The 12,756-nt window shown below is 36.5% G+C and overlaps 1 protein-coding gene across 1 annotated transcript in view; it reads left to right on the forward strand.

Moving 5' to 3' along the window:
* The window catches only part of HOMER1 (homer scaffold protein 1), a 121,288-nt gene extending 115,076 nt beyond the window's left edge, over positions 1-6,212 (forward strand). The window contains exon 9 of the mRNA XM_004374467.2: positions 5,916-6,212. Within this exon, the coding sequence (XP_004374524.1) occupies positions 5,916-6,104 (189 nt within the window). The 3' untranslated portion in view covers positions 6,105-6,212. The remainder of the gene's footprint in view (positions 1-5,915) is intronic.
* The last annotated feature ends 6,544 nt before the right edge of the window (positions 6,213-12,756 follow it).

Consider the following 12,756-nt stretch of genomic DNA (forward strand, 5'->3'; position numbering starts at 1 on the left):
TTTCAGCCAAGATCCGTCTGACATCAGCAGTGATATTCCTTGTTCCACGACCTCTTCTGAATCTGGCTTGAATTTCTGGCAGTTCCCTGTCAATGTACTGCTGCAACCGTTTTTGAATGATCTTCAGCAAAATTTTACTTCCGTGTGATATTAATGATATTGTTTGATAGTTTTTGCATTCTGTTGGATTACTTTTCTTTGGAATGGGCACAAATATGGATCTCTTCCAGTCGGTTGGCCAGGTAGCTGTCTTCCAGATTTCTTGGCATAGGTGAGTGAACGCTTCCAGCACTGCATTTGTTTGTTGAAACATCTCAGTTGGTATTCTGCCAGTTCCTGGAGCCCTGTTGTTCACTAATGCCTTCAGTGGAGCTTGGACCTCTTCCTTCAGCACCATCTGTTCTCGATCATATGCTACCTCCTGAAATGGTTGAACATCGATCAAATCTTTTTGGTACAGTGACTCTGTGCATTCCTTCCATCTTTTTTTTTTTTTTGCCTCCTACGTCCTTTAATATTTTGCCAATGGAATCCTTCAGTATTGCAACTCAAGGCTTGAACTTTTTCTTCAGTTCTTTCAGCTTGAGAAATGCCGAGCGTGTTCTGCCCTTTTGAATTTCTAACTCCATTTTTTTGCACGTGTCATTATCATACTTTACTTTGTCTTCTCGAGCTGCCCTTTGAAATCTTCTGTTCAGCTCTTTTACTTCATCATTTCTTCCATTTGCTTTAGCTGCTCTATGTTCAAGAGCAAGTTTCAGAGTCTCTTCTGACATCCATTTTGGTTTTTTCTTTCTTTCCTGTCTTTTCAGTGACCTTTTACTTTCTTCATGTATGATGTCCTTGATGTCATCCCTCAACACGTCTGGTCTTTGGTCGTTAGCGTTCAGTGCGTCACTTCTGTTCTTGAGATGGTATCTAAATTCAGGTGGGATATTCTCAAGGTTGTACTTCGGCTCTCATGGACTTATTTTAATGTCTTCAGCTTCAACTTGGACTTGCATATGAGTAATTTAAATTTCTATGAGATAATCGATGGTCTGTTCCCTAGTCAGCCCCTGGCCTTGTTCTGACTGATGATATTGAGCTTCTCCATTGTCTCTTTCCACAGATGTAGTCAGTTTGATTCTTGTATATTCCATCTGGCAAGGTCCACGTGCATGGTTGCCACATGTGTTTTTGGAAAATGGTATTTCTAATGAATAGGTTGGTTGTTGGTCTTGCAAAAATTCTATCATACAATCTCCGGCATCGTTTCTATCTCTAAGCCCATATTTTTCAATTACTGATCCTTCTTTGTTTCCAACTTTTGCATTTCAACCACCAGTAATTATCAAAGCATCTTGATTGCATCTTTGATCAATTTCAGACTGCAGAAGTTAGTAAAAATCTTCAATTTATCTTTGGCATTAGTTGTTGGTGTGTAATTTTGAGTAATAGTATAAACTGGTCCTCCTTGTAGTCATATGGGTATTATCATAACAGAGAAAACCCTATTTCCAAACAGGATTGCATCCACAGATATGGGGGTTAAGATTCCAACACATATTTTGGGGGGACACAATTTAATCCATAACATAGGATATCCCCAGCAGTGTCATTTTGTTAAATATTGCCAAATTCCCCTCTGTAGGGGATTGTGCTAGTTCACACTCCTGCCAGGCGTGTATGAGTGAGTGCCTGTTTCTCCACAGCCTCATCAACAAACTGTGTTGTCATACTGTTTTAATTTGTGCCAATGTGTGACAGATGAGAAATGATGATTTTAATTCATGTTTCTCATATTATATGTGAGATTGAACATCTTTCATTAAGCTTAAAGGCTATTTCTCTATGTTTTTGTTTGTGTAGGTTCGTGTCTTTTGTCCTTTTTTTCTATAGGGTATTTGGTCCTTTTCCCCTAAATATTTAAGAGACTTTTATGTGTTAGAGATATTAGTCCTTTGTCTGTGATTATTTGTTACAAATAACTTCTAGTTTGTCACTGTTTTTTGACTTTGGTTAAAAGTGTTGTTATTTTAAGTAGTCAGATTTATCATTCTTTCCCTTTTTTGCTTCTGGCTTGTGAATCTTAGTTAGAAAGCTCTTTTCTACACTCAGGCTGAATAGAAATTCATCTATATTGCCCTCTAGTACTTGTATGGTTTCATTTTTACATTCAGACCTCTGATCCATTTGGGTTTTATTCTTTCATGTGTGGTATGAGATATGAACCTAATTTTATCTTTTTCCAAATGTCTACCCAGTTTTTCCATTATCATTTATTTAAAACTTTATTTTTTTTCCAATGATTTAAGAGATTCAATTTCCATATATATATTATCATCTATTTCTGGACTTTCTATTCCATTCCACTAGTCAGACTATCTCTTCATGCACCAGTACCACGCTGCTTTAACTATAGAGGCTTTACTGTATGTTTTAGTATCTAGTAGGGCTACCCCTTCTCATAGCCTTTCTTTTTCATTGTTTTTTTTAACAGTTCTTACATGTTTATTTTTCCATGTAAACCTTAGTATCCGTTTTAGTGTAAAAATTTAAGCCTATAAAAATTTGTATTCTTATTGGGATTGCTTAACATTTGTAATGTAACTTTGGAAGAACTAACATCTTAAAGAGATTTTCTTCCTATCTTAAGAACAAGGGTTTTCTTCCCATTTGTTCACATCTACTTTTGTGTTTTTCAGGGATGTTTTAGGGTCTTCCTCACGTGGGTTTTGCTTATTTCTTGTTGTTTCTTTGTATCTTAACTTCTTTTTTGCTGTTGTGAGTGGGATTTTCTCTACGTTTATGCACTTTAATTGGTTATTGTTTGTTTTCTGTCTCTTTTACCCATTTTGTGGTCTAGTTATTAATACTTGTCTTGATCACTTATATATCCCATTGTATATTGCCACCACATATCTGTCAGTTTGTCGTACTTTGGTGGCAGACCCTCGACTAGATGGATTGACACAGTGGCTGCAATGATGGGCTCAAGCATAACAACAATTGTGAGGATGGCCCAGGACCAGGCAGTGTTTCGTTTGTTGTACACAGGGTCACTATGAGTCAGAAGCGACTGGGCGGCACCTAACAACAACAACAACATTATATATTAAGGTTAATAATCTAATAGGGCCATAATGTATCTTACTCATAAGAGCTTAAGATGTGAATCAGATGTAAATAAGAGAAATTTTCTGTAGCTTTTCTTCAGATTAAATGATACAGGATTTAAATATATGGAAAATGAAGCTGATTTGATCCTATTGATGATGATGGTCATGATTGTTTAATTTTTTCTTAATTACGTCTAGTGTTTTAGTTTCCGTATCTAACAAATACAGAGCATGACCCTTTCTGCCCACTAGGACTTATACTTTTAGTTATTGCCCTTTAAAGCAGTATAAGGAGGTTAGGAAAATCTGGCCTACAGTTTTTTATCAGGACTGAACCCTGCCTCTGGGTGCCTCTGATACATACCTTACGAATCAGTAAAGGGAAAGATAGTAGGACACAATGATAATGAGAAGACAAATGAGTTAGGAGGGAGAATGAAAGGCAAGAAGGAAAGAGCTGAAAAATGTAGACAAAAGGTAGACAACTGGCAAGTGTTACCAACTACGGTTCCAGTTGCCTTTTGTTGGCCCCTGTGGCAACTCTATTCTTGTTCTAGGAACATATTCTCTCTGTTTAAAAAAAGACTAGCACAGTCAGCATTGTATTGAATCCCGTTTGTTATCTGGCAAGTAAAATTCCTCCAAACAGAGATAGAGATTAGAGTAGGATACTCCATCTAGAGAGAACAACACAGTTTTAATAGCTGAGGGAATTTTGTGTTTTGCTGCTGTGTTGAAAATGGTTGGGTTTTCACTGGTTGGCAAGAAGAACAAGGGAGCCTTTCATTTTTAAGGAAGGCTTTAGAGGGCAAACTGGGTGGTGCTTGGTGAAGTGGATGTTTGCTAGTGGCTGACGTTTGGTCTAATTTTATAGTTGGAAACATTCTACCCTTAAGCTTATTGTTTAAGCAGGCAAGAGAGCATGCTGTGTAATTATGAGTGGAATTTTTACATTTGATCACAGGACCTGTTTTCTTCCTCATTGCTTAAGTCTTCATGAATTTGGCTTCTGGATTTATAAATATTTTATTGGTTTCGGGTTCTGTTCTCAGTTTACTTCACTTTGCAGATCTTTCAAAGAAAAGAGATTAGTAGAATACATGGTAATTCCTAACGGTAAATACTTTGAGATTAGATTGGGATTCATTAAATTCTTCATTTGTAGATCATTATAGCTGCTTTCCCACTCATAGCGACCCTATAGGACAGAGTAGAACTGCCCCGTAGGGTTTCCAAGGAGCAGCTGGTAGATTCCAACTGCTGACCTTTTGGTTAGCAGCTGAGTTCTTAACCATTACGCTACCAGGGCTCCTAGTCGGAATCGACTCGACAGCAATGGTTTTTTTTTTTTTAGAGCTGCTTTATTCCTTTCTTATGTTTTTCCTGGCCCTTGAGGCTCATTTATGGCATTTGTGCTTGAGCCTTGTCCTTAGTTATTTCTGTTAGAGCATGTGAACATTTCTTCTTCATGTTCAGGATCCTGAATCAGTTGTTACTTTCTTAATATCTGTTCAAGCCTATTTCCCAATTATTTTTCCTGAAAGTTGAATTTGTATAGATATTATAAGAAATAAAATTTTCCTCCCAAATGCCCATAATAACCAAAATCCAGGACTGTTTCCTATTTGTGCATCAATTCCCAGCGTTGTCCTCCTGCATACAAGTTTTTACTCAGTTGCATGTGCTGCTTCATACTCTGTTCCTTTCATTTAACATTTGCCAGATTGTCTTGCAATAAAAAAATTTTAAATTCTGCTGTCCTTTAGATTTGATAGAATCTTATCAAAACATCTTATTTTCTGAGGCTAATTCATGTTGTGTAACACCAAAATATTTTCATTGTCCTATATAATTAATATATTTGAAGATAATTTGTGTCAATCACTTAATTCCTTTCAGAAATAAAAGTGAGCTTTCCAGAAAGGATATATCACTCTAAATTTATTGCTTATATGAATAGCTTTTAAAGTTTTTTAGTTGGCTTTCTGCCAATTTTCTGAATTTCATTTTTTTAACCAAAATTAAATCTTTAGCTTATTTTTTAGAGTCACTTCAGTATATTTATAATGCTCAGAAATGTTTTTAAAAGAAATAATAACTTGTAAATAATTTTTCAGTTTGTCAGAGATTATTCTATGTTAAAAAAATTAAAAACGGATTTTGTTGTTGTTGTTATGAACCCTTACTTCCCTTTTGCAATTTTTTCTTTCCTTAATTTGCAGCATATTGGAATTGGTAGCTTTGTAATTCTCTGAAATGTGTCTTTTCTACAATTTTTTAACCGTTGAGCTATACTGTCTATAACATGCATTCATTTGATATTGAAGAAAACAGATTAATTAGCATATTCAAAGGATCTTAAAACTTTATTTTAGAGAATTTTCTTCACTAAATCTTTCTCCAGGTTTGCCACTAAAGAGAAAGAATTAATTTCACTCCTTTTTCTGCTGCTTTCACCTGAGGCTGCCAACAATTGTGCATTAGGAAAGAGGTGGGCTGAAATAGAAATGAGATGTAGATAATCCATAAAATGGGTCTTCAGTCTCGTCTTGGTATTTGAAGTGTTGCCTAGCATGGAATAAGCAGCGAGGAAATTTTTGATAGGTGGATAGATGGCTAAATGAACAAGCCATTCCATAAAACCACATGGATTTCTCAAGTGGACAAATCTGAAATCTCCCTAAGTTATGTTGACATTCAGAAGCTCATCCTAATTGTCACACTGCATTGACTGCCCAGTATGAGTAATAACAGAAAGTTGTATTGTTTTCTAAGTGATGAACTGACCTATGTGTTACACTTTTGTTTCTAAAGGAAGTAGAAATTCGGAACAAAGACCTGGAGGGACAGCTGTCTGACTTAGAGCAACGTCTGGAGAAAAGTCAGAATGAACAAGAAGCTTTTCGCAATAACCTGAAGACACTTTTAGAAATTCTTGATGGAAAGATATTTGAATTAACAGAATTACGAGATAACTTGGCCAAGCTACTAGAATGCAGCTAAGGACAGTGAAAGTTCAGTGCCAATAGATTAAAAGATACACTGTCTCTCTTCATAGGACTGTTTGGGCTCTGCATCAAGATTGCACAAAAAAAAAAAAAAAAAAAAAAATGAATATTATTCCTCCAGGGGGAGGATCTTTTTGAAAATTGGAATTGTATATTTCAGTGTAAAATTTAGAATTCTGCTTATAGCTAGTTGGGGAAAAAAGAGATGAAAAACTTGAACTACAAATTACCTCCTTGTATATTATTGGCCATAGTTAACTATAAGTTATAGACATTTAATGCAATCTTTTCTTTTTCCGGATATTAGCCAATGGGAAAATTAACGATGTCTGGGTCACATCCCCTTTTTGTGTTCAACACAGTGAAGGTTATCTGCTTTTTAAATTAATTTATTTACGATATCTAGAGCTGTGTTTTGTGCAAAAACTTAGTGACGAAAGCCCTGTCTTTTGTTGTAATCTGAATAATTTCTCAGGATATTTTTGCACTGCTGAGAAGCAGTGCCGTTACCAATTAATTCTTGCCAGGAGTGAGAGAGAGCTGCATCTTTAATTGAACCATACTTACTCTAACTGCGTGTATAGAGTTCTTCCCTTTTTTTATACTGGAAGATATATCTCTCTGGTGACCACTCTGGTACACTCTGGTGTTCTCTAATCTTGTCCACTGTATAGTTTACTTTTCCATATTGATTCCATGTATTTATGAGAAGATATTGTCTCCCATTTTATTACACATCTTAAAGCCAACTAATGAAGGCAGCTGAGTCCCTCAGAAATTTTTCTTTTTAAATTTCTAATAAATTAGACACACAGAACTGAACTACAGCAGCCCGTCATTGACGGTCCGGCCTGCAATGCTAAGTATATTTACAGAATATGCAGTTACATTTATTTATATATTTTGCAAGAAATCTTTTCTGAATGATCAATGCATTTCAATTTAAGAATAATAATGGTTATTGGGGAACTGTTTATTATAGATCATTTCAAGGTGTATAGCTATTTTCAAGGGGATCCATTTACATCCAACAGCCAATCCAAGGACTGTGTCTAAATTGTGATTGTGGCAGATGGAGATGGAGACTTGTACTCTGCCTGGGTCTTCACGTCAACCACATCTGTATTCAAACCTCACAAGGCAATATTCTGAACTGTTAACTAGGCATTTCAAAACAGGAATTAAATTCAATAGGCTCTTCTCAGTGAACAGGTTTTAATGTTGTTTTGATGTAATTTTAAAAGACTTTTAGCAAACATGCATTTCTTTATATATTTCTTTCAAGAAGCTGTTTTAAAAGTAAGCCAAGTGCTGTCTAGTCTGCTTATGGAATGGGAATTGCATCAGAGTACATATATTCTTGCTGTACAATGCCTGTGATGTCGAGGAGGGTTCTTTTTTAAAGTGTATGCTTGAGTATCTGACTCTATGGGAGTCTACAAATGCACTGACTTTTTTTGTTGTACCCCAAAATGATTGAATTGTTAAGTACAAAATTAAGCTAATTAATCAATTTGTAACCATTTTTTCACTCACAGCTATTCAACACTAGACAATTTTGTTTTATATGTAGTGTATGTACGTAAATACATACAGATTAATTTATATTAGAGTGAAAATAAATGGTTTGTTTCTAAAGTTAGTTTCTAAAGTGAGTTTTCAGGTGTCTCTGAGAAGTTTATATCAGACACTCAGTCATCATGTATTATATGTGCTATACATCATTTTACCTCCATCTATTTTAGGATAATTTTCTCACCTGTTTATCATAGGGAGAATAATTTAGGTACACATGCTCAGAGCTGAGATATTTCTCTGATAAATCAGGTAATAAAATTTATTTGATTGATGGGATTTTGAAGTAGACGTGATTTTATCCATCAGTTTCTGAGTAACGAAGAGCACCAGGTTTTAATTTAAATAGGGGATTTAACACTAGGGATCAGGGAATTTAGTTATGAAGAGTTAAAAATTAAAAAAAAAAATATGTAAGCTGTTGAAATGGTAAGTGAATTATTTTAATGTTGTAATAAAATATTTTTAAAATTTGACATAGATGTCATTTAATGGGAAAGTAACTCACCCAAATGTCTCCACTTGGATTGTATTGATATGTGAGACATATGTGTACTTCAATATATACATATACCCATATGTATATACAGAAAATTATTTTTAATATTTTCCTACTGATATGAAATTTAAAATTGGAAATTTTGTGAGTTTTTTCCATGTCCAGTGGAGGCTAATTGTTTCTTTTTTTAGTGACTTAAGAATTTCTTGAGGGCTGCACCTTTTAATTCCCAGATCGTCATGAGACATGTACGGGATAAGGTGGACACAAGTGCACATATAAATAAAAATCTTATTAAGATGATTTTAAACATTCATATACAGTAGGAGAGTATCTAGAAATCATTATATACAAGTCATAATTAAGTTGTGTGCCTACTGTAGTTTTCTCCATTTCTGTATTATATGAATAAAACTTTGCATATGGAGATTTGATTTTCCCAGAGACAAGTATTATATAATGTATCTATATTTAGATCAAACTGTGGTAATACATTTATCAGAAAATAATGTTGGGAACTATAGCCTGAATGTGTGGACTTGAAGTGACACAAAAGGAGAGCAGAGATTGATCCCATTGTCTATTAAGTTATATGATAACTATGAATTCTTGTACAAAAAAAACAACTAAAAAAAAGAAAAACAAAAATACAGTTTTTATTTTGAAATACATTTGTTGTTCTCTGGAGAATGTACTTTATCTTTTTTTCCTTCAGTCTTTTACAGATATTTAAAAGCATTTAAGTGATGGCAGCATTTACTTAAAACTTACAGGTGCTACTGGATTTTGCATTAGTGTGTTATGTTGTGAAATCCTAACTTTGACATAAAAGGTTTTATAAGTATTTCCCTGCCTGGAAAATTAGTTTTTGTTCCCTTCTCTCTCTTTCTCTGTCTCTCTCTCTCTCCAGCACTACCTCTTTCTATTTTTATCTTCCTATCTATCACTCTCCCTCTCTCTCTAAACTGAAAAAAAAGCTCAAAAAGTTGCATTTCTTCTTGTCCCTGTAGAAGAACTCCAGCACCATCTTAGATTTGATGTTTTGCTGTCATTGAACTGTTGGGAAGCAGAGGAAAAACAAACTTTTTTTTTTTTTTCAGATGGAGCTAAAAGGGACACTCATAATTAAATCACCATCACTTTTTAAAACTACTTTCTTTTCCCTTGAAAATTAAATGCATTCTTTAATGTGTATGCTACAGCCTTCCATGTTCTTATTTAACTAGACTTGGAGCATGCAGCTCAGCTGCCCTTTCCTTTTGGTCCTGATAGTCTGTCAGTCCTAGAATGGGAAGTGGACCACAGGAAAAATTTGATTGGTGGCATTGGTCTTTTAAAAAAGTCTTTTCATTTATTTGATTTCAAATGATTTTACATCCTAAAATTCTGTGCTTGAAGTCATGATATAGTCTTAATTTTAACTTTGTCTCCTGGATATTTAGCATTGTTCCTTTATCATTCACAAGGTCAAATATAAAATCTTAAAGAAGAAAACTCAAGAAGTAGGTTAGATTGACTTTTTTTTTTTTTAAGTTTCTTAAGTAGGATATTTGCCAACTTCAGTACGAATCTGTTGAGAAAATAATTTTTATATGAGAAGACAGTTTAGAAGTTACTACAAAGAACCATTTTAGAAAGGAAACAGATACATCATTGGTCTTACTCTGTTGTGCATGTGTATTCCTAATATTCATGTTCAGTTGGACCTTAAAATTTTTATGACAGTTTTTTTCTATGAGAAACTGATACATAGATGTCACAAAATACACAGTTACTAAATTGAAGAAAAGAATTCTTTTGGTTTTCTCTTTATATATCACCTAGTAAAATAGGGCAAAACCCAAATGCTCCTTAGAAGCAAGGATGGCAAAATTTCGTCTTGCTTACATTGGACACATCAGGAGAGTTCAAGGCCTAGAAAAGTACATCATGTTTGGTAAAGTAGAAGGTGTCTTAGTTATCTAGTGCCGCTACCACAGAAATACCACAAGTGGGTGGCTTTAACTAACAGAAATTGATTTTCTCAGTTTAGAAGGCTAGAAGTCTGAATTCAGGGTGCTGGCTCTAGGGGAAGGCTTGCTTTCTCCGTTGGCTCTGGTGGAAAGTCGTCTCTTTTGAGCTTCTGCTGCTAAGTGATCTTCATGTGGCTTGGCATCTCTCTTCCTCCATCTCTGCTGTTCTGTTTGCTTGTTTAATCTCTTTTATATCTCAAAAGAGATTGACTCAAGACTAACTCTATGCTAATTATGCCTCATTAACATAACAAAGACAGCCCATTCCCAAATGGGATTATAACCACAGGCACAGAGGTCAGAGTTTACAACAGTTATTTTTTGGGAGCACAATTCAATTCATAACATTCCACCCTTTGGCTCCAAAATTCATGTCCTTGCCATGTGCAGAAGACATTCACCCCATCACATCATCCAAACCTTAAGTCAACTCCAAGTCCAAAATCTCATCTTCTGAATCATCTAAATAGAATATGGTCGAGACTTTCGGCATAGTCCATCCTGGGGCAAAATTCCTCTTCATCTGTGAACCTGTGAAATCTGTAATACAATTTATCTGCTTCCAAGGTACAATGGTGGAATGGGCACAAGGTAGACATTTCCATTACAAATGGGAGAAATTGGAGGGAAAGAAGGGATAACAGCCCCAAGCAAGTCCAAAACCCAGTAGAACAAATTACATTAGCTCTCAGGGCTTGAAAATAATCCTCTGTTGTCAGAGACCATCTGGGCAGTGGTCCTGTCCTCCAGGCTCCGGGTGTTGGCCATGCACTCTGGATTCTGGATGGAGGCCCCTGAGTCCTGGGCTTCCGCTCCACCTTCCACGCCCTCTAGGACAGCAACTCTGCTCCCTTGGCTTTAGGCTGCCCCATTCTTCTAGTCCATTTGAGTGGCGAGCCTATTCCCTAGGCCTTGACAGGCCCCATTCTGCCACTTGGGATGGCACTCCCACCCCTTCAGCTTTGGGCAGCAGCTGTATCCCCCTGACACACCTTAGTAGCAGCCCCACACTCTGGAACAGAACCGACTTGAAGATCTGACTCTTTAAAACCTAGGAGGCTGTGGCCCCACCCTTTGACACCAGAAGGCCCTGCTTCCTGTGCTCCTTCTAACTGTTGTGCTGATCTCTGAGCTGCTCCAGGGATGATCCTTTTACTTTTTTGGAAGACAACAGGTGTAGCTCTGTTGGCCTGTTCCCTGCCTGTAGAATTCCAAGAGGCAGACACCATACTTTCATTTGTCCTCTGTCCGCTTCGGTCTAAGCTGATAGGTTTTCTCCTGTGGTAGCTAGTTAGATCCATCAGTTGACGCTTAATCTCTTTCACAAAAGATTGTGTAGCCACGTCCTTGGTGAGCATTCAGAACACATGTCCTTAGTTTGTACAACAGAATTTTTCGAATCTTTAACTTGTGTTTTTATTTTGCATAGTTCATTTTTAAATCCATCTCTTCTCACATTTTACTATTAGTGGCAAGGAGAAACCATGCGGTGGCTTTAAGATCTTGCTTAGAAATCTCATCAGCCAGGTATCCAAGTGCATCACTTAAAAGTTCTACCTTCCAAAAAATATTTGAACGTAATTCAGACAGGTTATTTGCCACTGCGTAAAAAGCATCACCCTTCCTCCATTGTCTGATCACATGTTCATCATTCTCTTTTAAAGCCTCACCAGAAGCACATTTAACGTTCACATTTCTAGCAGCAGTGTGTTGCCGGCACCATATGTATTCTCTAAGACGATAGAGATTCTCTATAGCTCCCCTCACGTCCTTCTGAGCCCTCGCCAGAATTGCCTTTGATGTCCATAATTCTACCAACAGCCTCTTCAAAGCAATCTAGGCCTTTAATATTAGGTACCTTAAAAAGTCTCCCAGTCTGTACCCATTACCCAATTCAAAACCACTTCCACATTTTAGGTATCTGTTAGAGCAGCACCCCACTCTTCTGGTACCAAATTCTGTCCTAGTTATCTAGTGCTGCCAGATGGCTTTAACAAACAAATGTATTTTCTCACAGTTTAGGAGGCTAGAAGTCCGAAATCAGAGTGCTGGTTCTTTCTCTGTTGACTCTGGAGGAAGGTCCTTGTGTCCTCAGCTTCTGCTTCCTGGTTCCTTAGAGATCTCCATGTGTCTTGGCATCTGTCTTACCCCATCTCTGCTGGCTTGCTTGTTTAATCTCCTTTATATCTCATAAGAGATTGACTCAAGACACACCATACACTAATCCTGCCTCATTAACACAACAAAAACAACCCATTTTTATAACCACAGGCAGGTTAGGATTTACAACACATATTTGGGGGACACAATTCAATCCATATCAGAGGGTCACTGTAAACAAGGGAAACACTCAGTGAGATGGATTGACACAGTAGCCGCACCAGTAGTTCAAACATGCCAATGATCATGAAGATGGCACAGAACAGGACCGAGCAGTGTTTCAATCTGTTGTACATAAGGTCGTCATGAGTCAAAGTGAACTCAATGGCAGCTAAAACAACAGTAAAATAGCCAACAATTTTCTCCAAGAAAAAGCTTGACCAGCACTACACTGTCCAATG

This window comes from Trichechus manatus, unplaced genomic scaffold (genome assembly GCF_000243295.1).
Source record: "Trichechus manatus latirostris isolate Lorelei unplaced genomic scaffold, TriManLat1.0 scaffold00029, whole genome shotgun sequence".
NCBI classification, from domain to species: Eukaryota; Metazoa; Chordata; class Mammalia; order Sirenia; family Trichechidae; genus Trichechus; species Trichechus manatus.